We start from the raw sequence: 24,389 nt of genomic DNA, 5'->3' as shown, positions 1-24,389 counted from the left end.
TGAAGACTGAGAGAGGTGGGGAAGCTGCAGAAAAGTTTGAAGCTGGCAGAAGTTGGTTCATGACGTTTAAGGAAAGAAGCCCTCTCCATAACATAAAAGGGCAGAGTGAAGCAGCAAGGGCTGATGTAGAAGCTGCAGCAAGTTATCCAGAAGATCTAGTAAGATAATTAATGAGGGTGGCTATGCCAGACAATAGATTTTCAATGTAACTGAAACAGCCTTCTGTTGGAAGATGCCATCTAGGACGTGCATAGCTAGAGAGGAGAAGTTAATGCCTGGCTTCAAAGCTTCAAAGGACAGGATGACTCTCTTGTTAGGGGTTATGCAGCTGGTGACTTGAAATTGAAGCCAATGCTCATTTACCATTCTGAAGAATCCTAGGAACCTTAAGAATTATGTTAAATCTACTCTGCCTATGCTCTATACATGGAACAACAAAGCCTGAATGACAATACTTCTGTTTATAACATGGCTTATTAAATCTTTTAAACCCACTGTTGAGATCTACTGTTCAGAAAAAAAGATTCCTTTCAAAATATTACTGCTTATTGACAATGTACCTGGTTACCCAAAAGCTCTGATGGAAATGTACTATGAGATTAATGTTGCTTTCATGGCTGCCAACACAACATCCGTTCTGCAGCTCATGGATCAAGGAGTATTCAACTTTCACATCTTATTATATTTCTTAAATAATATTATATATTTAAAAAAAATATATTTTATATATATATACATTTTACATATATTTCTGTCATGTTGTAAGGCTATAGCTGCCATAGATAGCGATTCCTCTGATGGATCTGAGCAAAGTCAATTGAAAACCATATGGAAAAGATTCACCATTCTAGATACCATTAAGAACATTTGTGATTTCATGGGAAGAGGTTGAAATACCAACATTAACAGGAAGTTGGAAGAAGTTGATTCCAACCCTCATGTTTGACTTTGAGAGGTTCAAGACTTTAGTGGAGGTAACTGCAGATGTGGTGGAAACAGCACGAGAACTAGAATTAGAAAGGGAGTCCAAAGATGGGACCAAATTGCTACAATCTCATGATAAAACTTTAACAGACGAGGAGTTGCTTCTTATGGATGAACAAAGAAACTGGTTTCTTGAGATGAAATCTACCCCTGGTGAAGATGCCGGGAAGATTGTTGAAATGAGAACAAAGGATTTAGAATATTACATAAACTTCGTTGATAAAGTAGCAGCAGGGTTTGAGAGGGTTCGATTGTGAGTAAAATCGTGAAAGGAAGAGCCAATCGATGCAGCACACGTCACTGTTGTCTTATTTTAAGAAGTCACCATACCCACCCCAGCCTTCGGCAGCTACCGCCCTGACCAGTCAGCAGCCTTCGACACTGAGGCAAGACCCTCCACCAGCAGAAAGGTTATGACCTGCTAAGAGCTCAGATAATGGTTTGTTAGATTTTTTAGCAATGAAGTATTTTAAAATCAAGGTCTGTACATTGTGTTTTTTTAGACATAATGCTACTGCACACTTAACAGACTACTGTATAGTGTAAACATAACTTTTATACGCACTGGAAAACCAAAAAATACATGTGACTCGCTCTATTGCCATATTTGCTTTAATGTGGTGGTCTGGAACTGAACCTGCAATATCTCAGATGTATGCCTGTACTGCACATTACTTTTCTTCTAGGGCTATAACTCTTAAAAACTATACTATCACATTTTAAAAAGAGCTCTAAAGAAATACTTTCTTTTCTCAGATATATATGAATCATATAAAACTAATCTATCTTATAGGATGGCCTCAATTCTTAGGAGAAATCCTAGCAAGGTATTTTACGCTATAGACAAAAACTGTAAGACATGGCAAAATGCAAAGTAAACAATATGGAAATTAATTTGCTTGGAGATAGAAATGAAAAGAATTCTTCCAAAGTATTTAAAAATTACAAACAAACACACACCAGGAGCTTGGGATAGCTGGGCAACAGACAAGAGGCTGCATGACTAGGCCTCAGAAGTTGTCAGGTCTGATATCGACATATGTGCACATATGACCAGTATCTGCTTTTCTATTCCTCTGGTAAAATTCATGACGTCACAACCTCTACAGTCCCTACGAAAGCTCTTACAGTAACATTTAGAGAACACTGAGTACTGAATTGGGTTTATGAGGAGTGTTTTTTATTTTGAACTATATATTATTTGTCTTCATTGGATAGGAAGCTTTTGAATGACAACAAGTAGTTTTTTCTTTTTTTTTCTTTTTAACTTTCATCACACTAAAGATTTTGGAAAAAAAATAACAAAACTAGTCTTTACAGCTCTAAGATGACAGATGTAATTACAGGTATGCATTTATTAATCTCTGACAAAATATCTGTATATATAAATAAAATTTTCTTGATAAAACACTAAGATAGCAGGTGTTTAAACAGTAGTGATATATAGAAACAATCTAAGTGTCCACTGGTGGATGCACAGATGAAAAAATGAGTTATACATATACAATGGAATATTATTCAGCCATAAAAATGAATGAAATTTTGCCATTTGTGACAATGTGGATGGACATTGAGGGCATTATGCTAAATGAAGTAAGTCAGGCAGAGAAAGACAAATACCATATAATTTCACTTGTATGTGGAATCTAAAAAGATGGATGGTTGCCAGAGGTGGCAGGGGATGGGAGGAGAAATGGGTGAAGGGGGTCAAAATGTAGAAACATCCAGTTATAAAATAAATAAGCTATGCAGATGTAATGAATACCATGATGACCACAGTTAGTAACACTGTATTGCATATTTCAAAGTTGCTAAGAGAGTAGATCTTAAAAGTTCTTATCACAAGAAAAAAATTTTTTTAAACTACGTAAGGTGATGGTTGTTAACTAGACTTACTGTGGCAATCATTCTGCACTGTATACGAATATCAAATCATCATATTGTATGCCTGAGACTAATATAACATTACATGTCAATCATACCTCAATTAAGTAAATAAATAAATAGTAGTGATTATATAGTCCAGTATTACAATGAGCCTGGTACTAAGTAAATTTTGAAATTTAAAGCCTTTGGTATTTTGTCAACTGCTATTAAACTCTATAAAAATGTAGTATGAGATATAATTCCCATTCTTAAAATAGCCTAGGAAGAAACATTTAAGAAGCTAAATTAAAGAATGTGATAGTGATAATTTAATTTAGATATTAAATTATTGAGTGAGCTAAAAACCCCTTCCGTGTCTGCCATCTGACTCAGGGTAAAAGCCGAAGTCCAGCTCCACATGACTGGTTGATGTATATGATCCTATGGTATATGACTGTGGTACATATTATGTGGCTATGGTGTATCCTCTCTGACTTTATTTCCTCTCCTTCCACGTACTTCCCCATCTCCCTTACTCTCCCTACTTCAGCCATACTTACCGTTCACTGTAACCTTGAACTCACCAGTTACACTGCTTCTGACCCCACTGTACTTGCTCTTCTCTGCTTGAAATGTTCTCTCTACAGACATCGTCATGGAAAACAGCTGTCTCCTTTAAATCTTTGCTCAAGATATTTTATTTAGAATGTAACACCCTTGTCACTGATATTTCAAATGCCCCTCATTTAATTATTTTTCCCTTTGGCACTATCATGCAACTTACTGTACATTACCTATCTTTTAAAACTTCTGTCTTTTCCAGTATAATGTGAGTTCTATGAGGACAGAGGTTTTTGTCTGTTTTATTACTGTAACAGTGCATAGCACATGGTAGGTGCTCAATAAATATTTGTTGAATAATTGAATGAATATATATGAAAGGATTTCATAGCATATAATCTAACCCATTTTCTCTGTTGCTGCCAGAATCCCTTCAAGCAATATTCCTAGCAATACAGTTATCTAGGTTTTGCCCAAATGTATCCCAACCCAATTAGCTAGCTGGTAATAAACAACAATTACAAAGTTCTTGACACATTTAACTCTCACTGAAGCGAATGAGGTAGACAGTATTATCCTCATTTTACAGAAGAAGAAACCGAGGCCCTGAGTGCTTCAGGTATCTTATTCAGTGACAAACACCTAATTACATCTAGAGACAGTCAATTTCATTGTCATTGTAATAGATATTTTACTGGCCAGAAGTTCTTGAGTACATTTGGGCCCAAAATTGTTTTCTCTATAGCCTGCCTTAAAAAGAGGAAGAAATACAATATAAATGGATAACTTAAAATCTTCTGTATCTCTCACACTAGTATATTCAGCAGTTATGTCATATTATTGGTATACCTTAAGCTGTGGTAACAGAACAACCACTTGAACGCCAACAATATTCCAGTCACAAGATGAGGCACATTACATATGCCCTTTCACTTAATAACTACACTAATTTTATGAGGTGATCACTCCCATTTTGAGGACTCTGAGCCTCAGAGTAGCATCTTCTCTAATATAACACACATAAAAAGAGGGCTGAGATTTAACACAAATCTGCCTAAACTAACAACAAAACCTCTAAGCATGTTCACATGAACTGCCTGAGCCAGTTTTTTGTTTTGTATACATGTAATTATCTTTATGATCTAAACACAGGACTTAACATTTATTGCTGATAAACTTCATTTCCCTGGTTTAAGCTTATGATTTCTACCTATAATTACCTTTGGGGTTTTTATTTTGCCATCAAATGTATTAGTTATCCTTTAAACAGCAAAAATAAGCACACCTTCTCTTTCAATTGTTTAAACAGGAAGTTTAATTAACTATTTAAAATGTTCAACAAAGCATAATCACATGTTATTCAGTATTACATACCCACTAACTGAGGCACACTACATCAAATTAGTATCAGGCCACAAACCGACCCACTAGGTACCATGCTTTAATCCAGGAGTTGGCAAATGTGAAGGTCCAGATTGGGTTTTGGGGCCAATTTGTCGCAACTACTCAGCTCTAATATTGAAACACAAAAGCAGCCAGACAACACCTAAGCGAATTAGCATGGTGCTGCTCTAATAAAACTGTACTTCAAAAACAGGCAGTGGGCCATGAGCCAGATTTGGCCCGCAGACTGTAGTTTGCTGACTCCTGACTTAATCTTGCAACCATCAAATTGAACTAGGTATTTAGGTCACTTCCACCTGTCTGGTTCACAAAAGTATCATGGAATTCTTTATCAAATACCCAATTAACTTCAGGAAATATTATGTCAACAGGCTGCCATGAACTATCAATGTAGCTACCAGATTAAAAAAGTAATGCTGATTTTGGAACAACTTACTTTTAGTGAATTCCTGCTGACTTCTATTATTATCTCTATTTTCAATATGCATGTAAGGCATCAACTACTTAGCAAATCATTCTAGAATTCTGACTGACTTGTAAATCATATTTACTGATTTGTAAAATATTTGACCTTCATCAATTGGGGGTACCATTTACAAATTTTCTTTACAAATTCTCTTGATATCTTTTCATTATTGCTTGGTTTGCCTTATTTGCATAATGTGGCTTAAACTTTAATTTCTCTTTATTATTTTTCATAATTTCCAGAGAGAAAAATCATTCTTAATGGAGAGCTGAGAAACAAAGTGATTTAGTTCTGTACTCTATTTTTCAACTATCATTGCAAATCATCCTTAAAGTGGTGTCCTAATCCTTCCTTAACTATATTTTCACTGTAACCAAACATTTTGCTATATTTCTCATTTTGGAGAATTCAGCCTTAATTCAACACAGTACTTACTGATCTATGCAACATTTTTATCCATCCTTGACTGTATCCCTTATTTCTTACATAGTCTCTTTCATTTCTTATAAGAAACACAAAGACAGAAATTTCAACTAGTACTACTGGGCTATTTCTCTTTTACTGTCTTATCGAAAATATTGACGACTTGATAGTAACTGCAATTGTAGAGCCCAAAACTTCATTTTTAGAGCCTCCTCTCTATAACTTTTGAAAATATCTTTCCTAAAGTCTAGATACAGCTTTGTGCATCTAATTTCCTTCTTTATTAAATTCTATATTTATCTATTTCCAAGCCTAAGTAAGTACTTTTTCTCATGTGTCTATTACTTTCACATCATTAGATATTATATTCAGAATAGAAATTTCTTTTTGTGTCCTTCACTGAGTGAAAAAGTGGCCAACAAACCAAGACGTATATTATCACGTTTCACTTTTAACAGAATTAAGACTATCAGCAGATATATATATATAGGTAGTTGAAATACTTTATCACTACCTGTCCCTGTGACAGTTTCATAATTTTTATTATGAAAATACTGTAGATATTTTATACAGCTATAAAATATTTAAACTTAAACAGTAACATTTTATCTTATAAAATAATTTGAGTGCCATCTTATTCTTTACGAAAATATATTAGCACCTATTCGTAGAAAAAAAAAACCAAATCTCTCCATTCATACTGACGTATTACAAAAGATAGAAGGATAATTTCATGATACTTGGGCTACACTTCAAGAACGTATTATAAAATATACACTTTAGCAAAAATATCATTTTCACATCAATGCAATTAAAGAATTTTAGTACCAATTATTCTACATTTGATTTTATTTGAAATATAAATATTTTAGAAGGCACAAATATTCTTAAAATGTTAAAATGTTTTAAAATAATGTTCTTTTAATTTTTATTTAAAACATAATCCTAAATATTGTTCAAGTGAGCATAACAACCATAAGTAAATATCTTAAACCGATGATGAAAACTCAAGTAAGTTCTCTTGTGCCTAAACATGTAACTCTTCAATACAAAATGAAGCAAATAATAAAATGAATAATATTGTAAGGTTTACTACAGAATAAAGTAGAATGCAATGGAATTCAAGAAAAAAAATTTTAAATCACACGGTAGAACTGGTCTCTATCCTTGGATGAATTTAGGTATTTAATTTCCAGTAATTTTATGTAAACTATGATGAGGTACCAACAAGAAAAGAAATTAATTAATTTCAGGAGTAATAAAACTTTTACTACTCCTCTATCAAGACAATGTTTAACTTTCTGACACTAAATGTTAGTTCCTTCGCTTTATAAAGAAACTGGATTGTGACACAAACATTTCAATAGCTGTTTTTATATACATATTATGAGATGAATTTAAATAGTGAGTATATTATTTTCGATATAGGATGCTTTAATAGGCTCTTCTAAAAATAAATGAGAAAAAATAATTTTACAGACAAAATACACTGTCATGACTTTACCGACATGGAATAAATAACTTACTTAAAAAAGAAGAACGGAGTTTTTTCACAGATTCAGAATATAAGCTAGAAACGCCGCACATGCAAGAAGTCACAATCAGCATACCTTAGTGAAGCAATGAAAAGCAGAAGGAAAAAAAAAAGGAGACAAAGATACTAGAATGGTATGGTTGGGACAACAATTTCTGCTGAAGATAACACATGACAAAATGATCACACAAACAAAAACAGAAAAAAATATTCAACTATCACCAAAATGATAGTAAGGTCTACATCCCATCACCTTTTTCTTTTCTTCTCTCATGAATTATGAGAAGTATTTAGTATCAGCTAATAATGTCCTGAAAGCAACTGGGAAATGAATCTCAGAAAGAATTTTAATTCAGAGAGGTTGAGCTAGGAAGTATAGATCAGAGCTTCCCGATGGCATTCTGCAAATGGGTTAGGTTAAGTCTGCCCCAGATGGAGTTCCCCTCAATCCCTGGTCCAGCTGGGCAGGTCCTGGGGAGTCTGGAGCCCAGAGGCCAGTTACTGCTAGAGGCCTCATTAATATATCCCTATATGCCAGAAATCCAATGCCATTTTCTGTGTGTGCCATGAGGTTTGGAAAAAAAAAGGTGAGGAGTACTATTATAAACAGCTAACTATACATGTGTCCCATGAGGAATTAGTATTAAAACATTTAAAATAAGACTAATTACCTAGCAAACACAAAAGAATGCTACGGAGAGAATTCTTAATGGATCTGGGCTTGCACTGAATCAAAGCTATCAGAGAACACTGTATTTCATAGAGTTCAAATTCACTTTTGCATCTACATTTTTTTTTCACATGGGAAATGATTCCTTTGAATTAAATAGTCAAAACAATAAACTGTTGGTCTCACAACACTAAACAATAAAAGGGACAGAACTGTGAAATTAACTTTTGTTATGTAATAATGGGATGAATTTTCCTGTCATTATAATTTAGCTAAAGAAGTCTGAAACTGTGGTTCTTTCCCAATATTAAATAAAATCCTAGAATATTAAAAACAAAAGCATAAGCTAATGACAACACAAAACAAAAAGACAGGCTGATACAGTTTATACAAACAGATGAAATCAGACAAGCTATGTACCCAATGGAAGTACTTATATTCACAGAAGTAACTCAGCATTTATGAAAATCCTAAAGCTCAGGACTTTTTTCTTCTTACCTCCTGAAGGCTGTCGAGATTTACGAGGAGATCGGGGTTCTCTCCGATAAGGATCACTGGAGCCGCATAATTCAATAGTGCCCAGGTTGAGGAGTACTGCTTTCTGGAGGTAGTCAACCATTGCAATGCCACTACAATTGCCAAAAACTACCCTAGGAATAGGGAAAGAGCAAATATTTTAGCACAGATAAACAGCTACAAGAAAACATTGCAGTCTACAGGGCTAAAAAATCATGATGGGTCTTTAAGAAAATTCCTTTTGAAACAAAACACTATTACGGCCATGCAAATACAGGTTACATACGCCTTCTGATGGAACTGTGCAGATTTTCTGTAGATATTAATGATTACAAATTAATATAGAAAAAATTAGGCATAGGAGTTGAAACTCAACCAGGGACATAAATCTCCACACTAGGCAATATGACATCTATTTTTCAGACTTAGGGGTATTTTGAATGCCTCAGGGGAAGGCATTCCCTTCCACTAGGGAAGTAGGGGATTATACCTTTGGAAAAGTTTTGGTAATCCCTATAGTCAAGAATAAAAAGTAGAAAGCATAAATCTTGGAGGCCTCCCTTTGGACTATTCCAAATACCTTCTCAATTATGAGTCGGGAAGTACAAACCAACTATGAATAAAGCAACTATGAATAAAGGAATTTTATTCTTTTAAGATCCCTTAAGCCAGGAATCGAAAGCTAAAGTATATAGAGGGGCTATATAAGTAAGTAAAACAGGCCAACTAAGGACTGTGGTGAACTGGAGAGTGGACAGCCCACCTAAAGAGGGGAAGCTTCAACCCAGTTCCTCCTGACTACTGCTGAACAGAAATGGAGACATGGGCCAGATAATCAAAGTTTTCAATTAAAGCTCTAAATATGGATTTTCACATTAAATAGTCTTGGCAACTAGTTCAAATTTTAAAAATACACAAAAAAGGCTAAACAAAATATATCTGTGAGCCCAATGGGGACTGTGATCAACTGATTTGCAATTTCCTTTGAAACTTCCTATTGGTTCCTTTTCTTATTCCCCGTTTCTCTTATGGCTGTGGGCAGTAAAATATTAAAAAGGGGAACGTTTGTGTTCTTACATGGTGGGGCCCAAATAAAAGACATTAGAGAATACTATCTCAGACTACAGCCAGTCTTAGCTGGGTGCACAACTGCAAGAGATAGAGTAGGTGGTAGTAGCTATAAGGAGGAAGAAGAAAGATGAATGAGTCCCTAGGGCTAGAATCAAGGAAGAAGACAGTGACCTACACATAATAAATAGCTCTAGACTGAACAGTTAGCATGTTGTTTCTCTTATACCACAACGTTGATTTTTACTATTTACAACAGCCAGGACATGGAAGCAACCTAAGTGTCCATTGACAGATGAATGGATAAAGAAGATGTGGCACATATATACAATGGAATATTACTCAGCCATAAAAAGAAACGAAATTGAGTTATTTGGTGTGAGGTGGATGGACCTAGAGACTGTCATACAGAGTGAAGTAAGTCAACAAGAGAAAAACAAATACTGTACGCTAACACGTATATATGGAATCTAAAAAAAAAAAGAAAAAGAATGGTTCTGAAGAACCTAGGGGCAGGACAGGAATAAAGACGCAGACGTAGAGAATGGACTTGAGGACACGGGGAGGGGGAAGGGTAGGCTGGGACGAAGTGAGAGGTGACATAGATATATATACACTACCAAATGTAAAAGAGATAGCTAGTGGGAAGCAGCCGCATAGCACAGGGAGATCAGCTCGGTGCTTTGTGACCACCTAGAGGGGTGGGATAGGGAGGGTGGGAGGGGGACGTGAGAGGGAAGAGAAATGGGGATATATGTATATGTTTAGCTGATTCACTTTGTTATACAGCAGAAATTACACACCACTGTAAAGCAGTTATACTCCAATAAAGATGTTAAAAAAAAAAGACCCAACACAGCCAAAAATAAATAAATATATTAAAAAAGAAATCAATCTATCCTATTATAATAAAAAGTATGTACTACTAACACTATATACTTGAAGGCATGAATTGATAAATAAAAATACACCTGTAGTATAGATGAATACTTTACTTAACTATTACTATGCCTTTACAATTTACACAAGTTAACTATGGAAGGAGAAAGAACAAATTATACAGCTATGGTTCAACATTTATAGAATCAATTTAGAACATAGTCTTCTGGGTTGATGTTGTTAGACCTTCATTACACCAAACATTAACAAGGAAATTATTTCTCAGAGTACTTCCAGGAGAGGATAGATTCACTGGTCCATAAGGTATTTAACTTTAAATCAGGAAGCAGTATAAGCATATCCAGAGTAAATTATTCAAAACAGAACTATGTTCCAAATAAACACTGAGTTTGGTCTGAAATTAAAGTTATACAACATCTTTTTAAGTGATACTATAATAAAGATCATTCTGTTTTTAAAAATATAAAAATGCATGGAATACGATGAAGAGACCGAGAAACACAGAAATTATACTCACAATCCATAGGAAGAATTAACTGCCAGACTGGTTATTTGTTGCGGTGGTTCTCCACTCACCCACACCAACTGAATAACTAATTCTGTCTGATAACCTGGAGACTGCTTAAGTGGAGAATTTTTAACTCTGTAAGAAAGGAAAGCATGTTACCTGTTAACATGTTACCTCTTCAATTATCTTATTAGCCTATGTAATTATAAAGTCACCCATACATATCTATATAAAAAATAACTTTATATATAAAATTGTAAAATATAAAAAATGTCACAATCAGAATCCTGTCTTCTATAATCATTTAGTCTAGTTGGAGATGAGACACCTAGATAAATCACAAAAATAAGAAATTATATGTAAGCTCCACATATAAACTGGGGAGGGAGGGGAGAAGGGAAGGGGGAGAAGGGGAGGAGTGGGTAGAGAGGGATGAAAGAAGAATAGGGAAGGATGGGGAGAAGAATGAAGAGAAGCAGCCACTTAGGTATTAAGAGGAAAAAAATCAAGTTAGAGAAAAAAATCCAAGTTAGAAAAGTAGGCTTAAAACTTGAAAAAGGTATGGTATAACTAAATGAAAACTGGCCCAAAACATAAGGAGTTAAGGAAAAAGTATAAAAAATGTGCGCAATTTATTTTTGTTTGAATAACCACTTTTACTATTAAAAAAAATCTTTTTTGACTTTGAGTTGGTAGCAATTTTGATTGCAGACTCTTCCCCTAATAACTGCTGCATAGTGTTAAAAAAATTGCTTTTGCAAAAAATATGCCAACAAGATAAAGAAGTAGGAAAACCCATAGTCAAAAATTAACCAGTGTCTAAGTTTGGTCACAGTGGAAGGTGTGTGTAGTAACAGTAAAAAAAAATCACTATAGCGAGACAGGCCAGGGCCAGACTTTCCAGGGTCTTTGAGGTCCAGCTGCAAAGGTTTGATGTTGGTTTGAGTCTTGGTTGAGTTTGAGTCTTGGTTCTGTCACTTACTAGTTGTCTTCCTGTCTAGAAGTGGGAATAATATTACCTAATCACAGTATGACAGCACTGTGAGTGCCTATGAAAGAGTTTTGTCAATGGTCAGATTATACAAAAGTAATACATTTTCATTATTAAAGTATTAAAAGCCAGTGAAGATTTACAAGAAATATTTTGGAAAGATTAACCGTAGAGGCATGCAAGACAAAGTACAATGAGACCCATGCGGAAGTTCCTGTGATCCTTGTGATGCGAAATAATAAGGTAGATTTCAAACACATGAGGTAAGTTCTCAAAAGGGCTCGTAAATTCCATTAAGGTAGACACCTTGCAGTTACTTTTAATATTCCGGCAGAGGCAGTACTCAATATTTACTGAATGAATGAATGAGCTGGAGGCTGATTAGAGATAGAGGAGGGGAGAAAAAGAAGACAGTGATTCTAAGTTCCAAAAAAGAAAAAAAGAAAGATAAAAGATGTCAAGATGAAGAGCCAGTTTTAGAGGAAGATGTAGTTAACTTTGAGGTAGGATCTTCAAGTGAACTATTCAGCAAACAGTTATACTCACTTGTACTGAGTGAGTTCATACAAAACTTATACTGGTTAAATTTGTTATAAGCATGTTAGAGGGAGTGAAGGGGGGGTGGTTTATAAATGTGAGACTTTCTAAGGAATAAAGTTACTTAGATATAATACCTTGTCATACTTGCAAACTTCAAGTGATTTTGAAAGATAAAATTTTTTTAAAATGTGAGCAATTTATTTGTGACTACTTTTACTTTAAAAAGAAATCTACTTTTACTTTAAAGTGAGAACATTTTTGATTGCATAGACTCTCTCCAGTAATTGTTCTTGCAAAACATATATAAAGCCTGGTTACTCCAACAATTCTTGGGGCTTCTGCTCTGGAGTGAGTGTATAAAGGAAGGGCAGCAGGAAGTCTATTCGATGTTCAGTCTCCTGACACTAAACTCAGAGAACCCTTTGGATCATTTACTTGGTGCTTCTAGTGAAGAACACCATGACACCAGACTTTTTGCTGTCCTACTTGCTAGACTCACTCTAGGTAAGAAAACGGTCAGGATGTTGCCCAAATTTCAGAGTAAACGTGAATCACCGAGGGTACCCCTAAAACAAACTGAGTTGCGGTCACATCTGCCTGTGCAAAGTCTTCAAGTTAATACACTCAGAACAGTACACTGGCTGATGCAGAAGCTTTGATTTCCCTCAGGGAAACACCCACTGCTTGGCTACAGCCATCCCTCTTGAAAGACAAAAATAAAGACTGAGTAGCATTTCACCTCCACCAGAGACAGCCTCTGTTGATGTAAGCACAGCCTGTAGAGTCTGAGTGTGCTATTTTCTCCCTGTATGAATTAGATAAGGTTCAAGGAAGTGTCTACCCTCCCTCTGGCATATTTAATGTGCACATTAGATTAGATTCTCAAGAGCAGAAACAGGCATTCAGGGATAATTTTAGAAGTGCATATACGGGCACGTTTAAGATGTAAGTGATGAAGACACACAGAAGTCATGGGATTCTTATTTTACTTAGTTTCAAGGAACAAAAGAGTTCTAAAGCAAAGATAAGTCAAACTTGCTGAAAAATCCCCAATTGGTAAAAAATTAGAAACCGAATCAAGAAATTGATGAAATATGTTAGATTTTAAAAATACAAAATGGGGGTTGGGTGGGCATTACGTTTAATGTCTACAATGGCTATATGCAAGTTACCATTTTAATATTTTTAATATATACAAATTAATTTGTTTACTTTTTAAAGATAAAGGGTTGAACTTTTATAAAAAGCTCTGTAATTTGTACAAATGTATTTTAAATGTCAAAATAATGTCTGGAGGCTTTGTAGTTTCAAAATAATTTGTAGGTTTGGACTAACACCCTGCAAAAGCACAACTAAAATACTTAAATAAAACCAAAATTTTATTGGTAAAAGAAGTAAATTGAATAGCTGCTTTTAAAATGTTTCTTCAGAAAAACAATTACTGTACAGGGAGGGATGGAGTGGGAGGCTGGGGTTAGCAGATGTAAGCTCTTCTATATAGAGTGGATAAACAACAGGGTCCTACTGTATAGTACAGGGAACTATATTCAATATCCTATGATAAACCATAATGGAAAAACATATTAAAAAAAGAATATATATATATATATGTATGTATAACTGAATCATTTTGCCATACAGCAGAAATTAACACAACACTGTAAATCAACTAGACTTCAATAGGAAAAAAAAAAACAACTCCCCAACCCAATTATGTACAAAAACATTTTGTATAAAAACAAACAAAAAACATCTAAGTATTAGTTATTTTCACATCAATTTAGCTATATTTATGACTTTTAAAAATTGGCTTTTGAGATTGTGGACTAAAACAATATGAAGTTAATAAATAACTGCATTAACCTGAAAACTATTAAAATGGTTAAAAAAAAGAAATATAACTCAAATTGCCTATGATTTTAAAAAGTCACTAGTGAATGTGTGGATTTTAGACAAAAATCTCAAACTTGTTACCAGAAATACGTTACCAAAATAAACCTCAAAGACAAATTGTACTTTATATGCTTATAAAAATTAAATTGACAAAAAGCAGGAGAAATACACATTAAAATCAGAAGAAATGACATTAACAAAACTTTTACAAATTTAAGTTTAAAGTAAAGTAGTACAGAATAAGTAACAAAACGGAAAGATGTAGAATTCTTTTATTACCAAGTCTCATTCTATCTAAACATATGCCAGACTGTAGCAGAAAGGAGGTGTGTGTATATATACCTGAGAGAGAAAGGAAGGGGGAGGGGGAGGGGGAGGGAGGAGAAACTTGAGACCTTTCTGAGAATGTACTGATAGGTGCTTAACCTCAATGCTTATATTCGTTAGGTCAGATCAGTCTCTCATCCTTGGCGTTACTGACATTCTGAACCGGGTCATTCTTTGTCGTGGGGCACTGTCTTGCACACCGTAGCGTGTTTTGCATCATCCCTGGCCTCTACATACTAGATGCCAGTAGCACCCCTTCTTCCCGTTGTGACAAATAATATCTGCAGACATTGCCAAGCACACTCTGAGGAGCAAAGTCATCCCCGTTTGAGAACCACTGGCACAGAACACACAACCTCAAATTCATGTAAACATATAAAGCAGATTTAAAAAAAAACAAACTCTACTTTTCTATAGATTTATATCACAAGTGATTGTCACATAAACCAATCTGCCTTATCTCTGGGGTGAATGCAGTTTTGATTACACGGATATTCTCCACAGGAACTGCTGAACCATTCACCAATAAAAGATTCTAGCAGATCTAAAGCCAAAACAGTATAAAGCCCGGTTCTGTTAACAAATGCAAACTGTCTTTCTCGCCACCGGCACCAGCTTGAACCTACTACAGCCTGGTTTCTGTCCCCCACTCTTGTATTGAATCTCTGACATTTTCCACGACCAGTTTTCAGTCACTGCCCTAACCGACTTCTCTGTAAATGTAATACTTTTAATAAGTCTTCATGAACTCCTTCAATGATTTTAACTCTTTCCTCTTTTCTTTCTGTGCCATATTTAAGGCATGTATGCTTAACAAAATTTAACCACTCAATAATATAAATTGGACAGAAAAAAAGGAAAACTAAACTTTGTCCAATTTATTCCTGTAAAAAAGCAAAATGTATTCAAATCTGGATTTCCACAATAAAGGCATTTAAATAATGATACTGTGATGCTACAGAAGATTCAGAAAAAGACAAGAAAATGATTACCCAACAACTGAATCTCTAAAGACTGAAAAAACAGAATTTTCAGAGTGGAAGAAAGCAGCCTAAATATACATTTGATCCACATATAAATCCAGACTAAAAAACAATGACGGATTTAGAAGACGAAGCTCTATATAGAGGAAAGATCCATGCTCATCTACCAGTATGTTTAGAGATCAAATCTTAGTACTTCCAGGATAAAATCATGGAATGCAATCATATTTCTCTTGGTGCCACAGGAAAAAAAGTTGAATTAACCACGGCGAAACACAAAAAGAGATGTGGTTATGTCATTGTACTCCATCACAGGAAGATGTTACTTCACTTTACGAATGCTTACAATTTATCTAAATTAAAAGATAACTTCCAAAACACCTGTACTTTTAGATAACTTACTTCAAACAAGGGACATTATCACGAAGCCCATCAGATGAACTGCTACTGGTAGAAGGATGAGACTGAGGAGGAACGGGCTGAGGATTGGCACTCCCAACTGGTGTTGGCAAAGGTGGTGCCTGTTCACCCTCTGGAGATTCCACATCACTTATCTCATATAACAATCGAACTTCAAGCATCTGTTGTAAAAGTAAAAAGTTTACCCTCTCCTAATAATTACTGTTCATTTTATTACAGTTTATACATACACACACGTACACTACAGAGGAAAGAACACTTTTAAAGGAAAAATTTAGTGAGATTTCTAAAGGTAAGGATTTAGCAAAGGAAAAAAGGTTCCTGACTCAGCTTTTTAAAAATGATCGTGTGCATGTGTGCAAGTATACGCACACATGCATTATGATTTTAGAATTTATGGCTCTCCTGTTAATACTAAATTAGAGTATGTTCATACTTATATTAGCTTCCCTTAAATGAAACAGAATATATTTAAAGATTTAAATGTTCAGTAAGAAGATATACAAAGAAATATGACTTTCTGTCACAGAAGATAGATGGCAATGTAAATACTGAGGTGTTTTAAAAGTGCCTGCAAAGAACCTCCTAAATAATTCTAAAACTTTAAGATGTCAGATATCTGACATTGAAACTAATTAAGAGACTACTACCGGAATGACTTCTGTAATCACTTCTTGTTTGCTGAATCTATAAATAATGACATGAGCTGAAACTCCTGCTATGCACAACATTCGACTTTCTGGACACCAGGAGATGATCTGAATGGCATACGGATCTTCATCTACAATGTCTGTGTTTGGCTTGTCATCTTTATTTCTTGACTTTTCAAATACTTTAGACGTCTTTAATTTATATAATACTTGTAGATTTACTAAAAAAAAGATAAAATATGATATCTTAATATAAAAAGATGATATCTTAATATAAAAAGAACAAATATTAGGTAATATTTAATCAGTCATACCACATAAGGAAAATAAACTATATTTTTTGAACCACAGTTTATTCCTAGGTCCACATTTCTCTACTATTCTTTTACATAATGCATTCACTGTACTCACTGACCAAAAAAGGTGTACTCATTGTATTCATTAAAAAGAAAAAAAAAAAATCACCATTATGATGAATTTAAATTATCTGAAAAAAATAACAAAAAGATTTTGTAAAAAAAAATTGCATAAATATAATAAAAACAATAAGGCACATATTTTGCTTTGCAGATTTATTTTCTATATATTTTCTCTCTGAAAGGTACCAATATTATCTAACACTTCTACATGGTGAAACATAATATACCCTCAGTTAACTGGATTCTAATTGCAAACATTATTCATTCAAAGCACTCTTTCCTTTTTTGCTAATGTAGCGACCATATATATTTTGCAAAGATAAGTTTGGAATCAGGTATTAAAATTATTCAGCAGATTTCTGTTGATTTGAAACATATGCCCACTTTTCCTATCTCTGAGTTAGGAAGAGAAGGTTTGAAGAAAGGACTTGGGTATTTCTGCTGAAAATTATTCTTGACTTACTAATTAACATCCTTAAAATGTCTTTATTATAAATTCTAAACTCATATACTTGATAAGTCAGGTATTAAATTTATAGTCTCTAAATTTCAAATTAAATGTTGGTTATGCAATCATTACAAAACAGGCTATATAAAAGCAATGATTGTAGAGCATGTAACAAACACGATTCAGAATACTTACTCGCAGAAGCATCCCAGAACTTAACTGACCCGTCAGCGTGCCTGTGAAAAGCAAATGAGTTAAGAATGTGTTGAAGAAAAAAAAATTACATTATTTCTCTCTTTGAAGTTAAATACATTGTTACTTAAAAAGACAGTCACCCAAATGAGGAAAAAGGTAAAATTTAGGGTAAACTGGCAGGTTCTAGACAATAACTTATTTCTTATTATGTTACTGCAAGCACTACCTGCCAATTAATTTTCATGTAGTCTTAATCATATTTAGTTATTATCGATTCATTAGGTGAAAATGGACTTTTACTCACCCTGTAATAATTATTTCTGAGTAGCTTTGAGCACCCAAGCCCCAACTGCCTCCATTAATGGGCCATTCCTATAAGAAAAGATTATTGTATAAAGCAATTTCCAAGGATACTATATATCTTCAGAATACATCTATGACAAGAGTACACAACATATTTCATATTCAAAAAGGATTTTAATTTCTCTAGAAAAGGTATCATTATCAACCACTCCAAAGTGATAAATATAAAATACTGAAATGTAACAGTAGTTACTAAAACTCATGTTCAGTACCTTTTTGCTGTAACCTTGACGTTTCTGTCTAGCTCCAACAGAATAAAGTGCAGGAATAAGGTCCACAGGACAATCAGCAAAATATTCGCAACATGTAACAGGGGATTCATGTATACTCAAAGGGTAGGGATTTTCAAATATAGGATACCTTTAACAACAGGAAAAGAAAATTATTAACTTAATGAATTACTACCTATGATTAATACAACAATGAAAACTTAAAAAAATATTTAAACTTATTTAATAATAAGTTATCCTTTGTTCCACATGGTCTTGTTATTTTCAAGAAGAAAAAAAATTCATTATTACAGGTAGCATACACTAAGTTGATGTGAATTTAGGAATGCCTTAAAGTAAGGTAAATAATACTGTTCACTTACACTTTAGGGTTTCCCTATCTCAGTACTATTCCCATTTTGGATCAGATAATTTATTATGGGGACTGTCCAGTGCATTGTGGATGTTTAGCAGGATCCCTGTCCTCTGCCACTAGATGCCAGTAGCACCCCTCCCCACAACAGAAGATGTCTACACAGACATTGCCAAATATCTCTTGGGGGGCAAAATTGCCCCCAGTTGAGAAACACTGAAATATTGAATGGGTAAACTCATTTAAAACTATATTTAATGATTATCTCTCAAGAAATACAAATAAGTAATACAATGTTCTTCCATTCAAAAAATTTATAAGTAAACATACTATCATCTACGAACAAGAAGAATATGGGAAATACCACAAAAAGTTGCAAAGGAGCGATGGTGAGAATTTATAGATCAGATATGATATATCTGGTTAAGAGAGAATAAGAAAAGCTTGAAGAGGCTGCCTTTGAAAGTTATGTGGATTTTTGATGGCAGTGAAGCAAGTGGAATGCTTCAGCTGTTGGGAGCTACATAAGAAAAGACATGGAAGTGTGGTGTTTGTTTAATACACCATTCAGTTTTTCTAGCAAACAGGCACCAGGTTGGAAACGTACCCTTAATTCCTTCAGTGTAGAGTAGCAGGCCGAGAAACTGTTATTACACAAAAAACCAATAGAGAACTATAGTGGTTTAAAGAAAAGAGTAACAAGATTGGGGTTGCATGTAAAATTACCTGACAGTGTTCATGATACATGGCAACAGAAAGTGAATATGGGTGGAGAGACTACAAGAGTTTATCTGGAGGAAAGCTGTGATGGGGATGAATTTTGGACATATCTGATTTTGTGTGCCCCCAGAGTATCCAAGTATTAAGTTGAATCATACGAAATTTCAGAAATTCAACAAATTTTGACTTAAACAAGAAATTTCTATGAGTAACATAACAGAGAAATTTGGCAGGTAATGAGAAATGTTTATCTGTAGTTCTAAACAGAGGTCCAGGTTATGGATATAAATGTAGCATTTTCAAAGAAATGAAACAGCCAATCCTATGCTAAAAAGACTCTTTTTTTCACCACACACTAAAGTAATTGCTCACCAAATTTTATTTCTTACCCATTTTGTGCAAGGTCTATAAGTACTAAATCCTTTTCTAGTAGAACAACCACAGCATATGGTTCTTGAAAATCTGGAATAGGAAAACAATGCATGAACAATAGTTTTAAATATGCGAGAGGACAGCAAATGAGATAACAAACATTTCTTGCTTAGTTTTTATTTTATTTTGTTCCATTCTCTCAAGTATTTAACATTCTGATATTATACTTCATACAATGCAAGGCCAGTATGTTTTAAATGAGATAAATCTATATAACACCCCATAAAAAATTATTTATTCTGTAAACATGAATTAGACAAGAAGCTCACAGTACCTTCCATGGTATTGCAAAGTCCAAGGCAGGACATGAACAACAAACCCTAAATTTTAATCTTAATACCCATAAGAACAACTCATACTGGATCTCACAGGAACCCACTACAGTACTACTATAATATTATAATCTCTTTCTTGGGTATTTTCTATGTGCATGTTAATTATAAAATGCATTACATATTTATATCTCAATTAGCTTCAAATAAAGTAAAAAAAGATCCAGATAAATTCCTCTTGAAATAATAACATGCCAGTTGTAATGGTTAATTTCATGTGTTAACTTGTCTTTACTGTGGTGCCCAGCTGTCTGGTCAAACACCAGTCTAGATGTTGCTGTGAAGGTATTTTTTAGATGTGACTAACATTTAAATTAGTAGATTCTGAGTAAAGCAGATTATCCTAGATAATGTGGGTGGGTCTCATCCAATCAGTTGAAGGCCTGAAGAGCAAAGACAGGAGGTGTTCGGAAAAATGCAATTTGCCTCAAGATGGCAACTCAGAAACGTGCTGGAGTTTCCAGCCTTCAGAATTCAGACTCAAGACTGTAAATCAAACTCTTTCCTGAATTTTCAGTCTGCAGTAAGTTTTCACAATTCCTTTAAAATAAATTCATATTCTTGCTCTCTTTTTCTCTCTAAAATCTCCTATTGGTTCTGTTTTTTTTGAGAACTGTAACTAATACATTAGTAATTTAGAGGATTTTTAAATGCTTCTTAATGTGGACAGTTTTGTTTATTCTTCAAAGGCACTTACTACTAATATGTAATATTAAACAGATACAGTTTAAAAACAAAATTTACTTCTCAAATAAAATTTACAAAGTTATGAAGGCAGCATCTCTCCCACGGAAGAACTGGCACAACAGGATAAGGAAACTACTTAGATAACAAATAGGTCTTTGTTCTGAACAACATACCTATAGAGAATGAACTTTAAAGACACAAAGCTTACCATTTGGGTATGGGGTTTCACACAGCGTCAGGAAATCAACAATTGAATAGTCCATTTCTAGCACTGCAGTACTTTTCCCATGCATAACTGTTAAGCAAGGTCTTCTTCCTACAGTATCGTATGACAAACCTCCTGATAAAATAATAAAAGGTTCCCTAGAAATAAAATACATAGTCAGGATTACAAATAGCATAGTGGAGTCTATTTTCTTGCTGTATCATAAATTGTTTTTTAGTGAAATAATAAAATCTTAAATTTTAACATTTTTACGCATCATTTAATTGAATACTCACATGTAGCTTTTTAAATTGCGTTAGGTAAGACCCAGGTGAGTTCCTGAAAATTAACCTACAGTAAGAATGAACACTGACCACATTTGACTCTCATACCTCCCCTTTGGTCCCTAATTTTTTTCCCTTTACCCTTTTCATACAATTTTCAAAATATTCTCTCTGGGTTTCTCCTGATAAGTCTCTTAAAGGTACTGTCATTATTTCCAATCCTAATAACCAGACCTTCTCAACAGAAATTCTAAGAGAGAATGCTAATACCCTAAGGCATCCATTGTATGTAATGAATTAACTTCTCATTGATGCATCAACAATGTACTAGCTACAAATCACCCTTGAGAAAAATGGTCGCTCAAACCATTTTCTGTAGGGCTTAATTGTCTCCTAGAACCTTGGCTGGTATGCTCTCAAACTACAACTTCCATGCACATCTATGAGCTGCCTTTTTGCCACTTCTAATTAGCCCTATAACTCTTGTCTCCCTATTAGTCATTATTAAATTTAATGATTTATCTAGATCTACTTTTAAATATATTTAAATATGCAAAAAAGAAAAAACCCTAAATATCCTTTCCTATGTTTTGGTCTGTGTGTATTTCTAAATCTTTCACCTGCCTGTTCATGTTTTTTGTCCATGTTTATTGGATTAGTAACTCTTTTCTAATTGGTTTGTAAGAGTTCTTTGCATTCTAAGGAAATTAGCTCTTGATCTGCCATAGGTACCTTCCCATTTGTTGGTGGGGAAGTTGTTTATGGTGCATTATATAGATGACTTAAAATGTTCCATGTATGAGTTTCTTAAATCTCTTCATTTACAATTTTTTAAGGTAGTTTCATAATGCTTACTCTGAGTCCAGTGTAGCTATCTCCCTCCTCTCACACTTAGTACAAGCAGTATGTAATAATATGTAATGGTTAAAAGTGCTAGTTCTGGAACTAAACTGTTTAAATCTCAGTTCTGGCTTTACTTTCTGTATGACCTTGGATAAGGTGCTTAATCTCTATGCCTAGCTTCTCATCTATAACATGGGAGATAGAGTGATATCTATTTTCAGACAATTATTGAATTAATATTTGCAAAACACTGGGGCCAGTGCCTGGCACACAGACCACCCTTAGTAAGAATTACCTAGTATTATCGTCATTGTCATCAAATAATCATTATCACCCATTGAGCTAATTTATTTTGCTTATTGTTTTCCTCATGAAAATGTAACCTCCATGAGGGCAAGGGTTTTTGTCCACTTTGTTCACTGCTGTATCCAAAACAGTGCCTCGTTGGTAAATGAATGAATGAACAGAAATGTATGTTACGTTAACCACTGTCTAGCTTACTAACGTTTAGATTTTTCAGCGCTAAACTGTTTTGGGTAATCTTAGTTTTTTAGCTAAGTGACAGTAACCAGAGCTTAAAACTTTGTCCTGAATAGAACTGTATACCCATATATTCATTGCTCTAATCTCCTGGCTTACTGTGATTATTGACTGTGGTTAGGAAAGTATATTTAATTTTCTTCTACTTTTCATCACATATAATGAATAAACAGAATATATCTCTTCTCATCTGTATTTTGAAATATAACATACAACTGAATATAAAATACTAAGAAGAAGGGTGAAGAGTCTAACAACTTATACTCTTATAGAGTGAGAGGCCTGGGCCAGGTATTTTATATGTAGTATTTCAAGAATAGTCTGACAAGTTTGTTTTTACATATAGCCAACTTAAAAATAAAACACAAGTATTATTAATGTAAGAACCATGAACAAGAAGATGCTGAGTTAAACTACAGAATAAAATTTCCATGGAGATACCAAGTAGGTATTGCCAGGTAGGTGATCAGCTTATTGGACAAACTGTTAACGTATTAAATAACACCATGGCATTTAGGTAGGTTTGTCCTCAAAAGGCAACTATGTGTTTGTTCAGTGGCCTTGTAAATGGCCTGTACTTCTTTTCTAAATTTAGGAGAAAAACAATATAGTGAAAAAACATGGATAAAAATAAATGGATAAATAGTTTGAAAGGAATACCACGGTAATATTCTTTTTCATAATAATAAAGGTTTCCATAATTCAGCAATAAATGCATATATATATATTTTCTTATTTTATGTGATGTTTTAAAAAAATCTTATTTTATGTGCAGTTTGCCAGGCAGGAATCACCTGATTCACAAATCCCACAAGCTATGTATTTTTTTCATTGTAATGCCCCAAATCTTGAGGCGTAAATATTAATGAAATAGTTTACAAGAAAAAAACCCGTCTTAAATACAATGATAAAATAAAATTAAATATTTTAATCCTAGATGGTGAAAACTGTAAACATTCAAAGGTTTTGTTGGCATTCGGAATTATATTAAAAGTTCTAGGGATCTAGATTATTTCTAGGTAATATGTGAATTAAGCTTTATTCCATTACTTTAAGAGGAATTTAAGAAGAATTTCTTTAATGATGTTGTTGGGTGTTATACAAGACTTTAACTTTTGAAGGCATCTAGGTTAGGAAGGTGTTAGTTTGAACTTTTTATAATTTTGATTGTAGTTTTTAAGAGACTAGACACTTTAGGAAAGCATATATGCTTCCTGATTCTGATCAACCTCATTGGCTGGCCTTGATAACAGCTTTGGCTGAAGCTGTGTTTCCACGTGAAACGTTCTTTATCTTTTCTACCCAAAAAGCCATTTGTATAACGAACTTGCTCAACTCAGTTCCATAATGCTACCCATTTATTCACTCAAATAGTTTTTGAGCACCTGTACGCCTGAGAATAAAATGGTGCTCTCATGCCTAGTCTAGACAGAGAGTAAACACATTGTGACAAGTACTGTGAAGAAAATAAAACAAGGTTGAGTGATGTCCTGAATGTAAGGGAGGGGCTAGAGGGGTTACTGTAAAATAGAGCAGTCAGGAAAGGCCCCTAAAGTAATGACAGATGAACTGGAACCAGAATGAAGAGGAGCCAGCCATTCAAAGATCTTGGGGTTGGGGGAGAAGGATATACAT

General features: G+C 34.1%; 1 protein-coding gene across 4 annotated transcripts in view; it reads right to left on the bottom strand.

The window, feature by feature from the left end:
• The window catches only part of STXBP5 (syntaxin binding protein 5), a 165,773-nt gene that overhangs the window by 56,305 nt on the left and 85,079 nt on the right, over positions 1-24,389 (bottom strand). For all 4 annotated transcript variants that reach the window (XR_003793711.1, XM_029223865.1, XM_029223867.1 and 1 more), the window contains 9 exons: positions 21,091-21,245; positions 19,821-19,893; positions 18,342-18,489; positions 18,071-18,138; positions 17,767-17,807; positions 16,705-16,925; positions 16,037-16,215; positions 10,910-11,035; positions 8,407-8,558 (listed from right to left, as the gene is read on the bottom strand). Coding sequence is in view for 3 of the 4 variants with exons in the window: in XM_029223865.1 (XP_029079698.1) it covers positions 8,407-8,558; positions 10,910-11,035; positions 16,037-16,215; positions 16,705-16,925; positions 17,767-17,807; positions 18,071-18,138; positions 18,342-18,489; positions 19,821-19,893; positions 21,091-21,245 (1,163 nt within the window). In the remaining variant the exon portion in view is untranslated. The remainder of the gene's footprint in view (positions 1-8,406; positions 8,559-10,909; positions 11,036-16,036; positions 16,216-16,704; positions 16,926-17,766; positions 17,808-18,070; positions 18,139-18,341; positions 18,490-19,820; positions 19,894-21,090; positions 21,246-24,389) is intronic.

This window comes from Monodon monoceros, unplaced genomic scaffold (assembly GCF_005190385.1).
Source record: "Monodon monoceros isolate NGI ecotype Baffin Bay Population unplaced genomic scaffold, NGI_Narwhal_1 Super_Scaffold_15, whole genome shotgun sequence".
Taxonomy (NCBI): Eukaryota; Metazoa; Chordata; class Mammalia; order Artiodactyla; family Monodontidae; genus Monodon; species Monodon monoceros.
The sequence above is the reverse complement of the archived record's forward strand: the minus strand, read 5'-3'. Positions and strand labels throughout refer to the sequence as shown.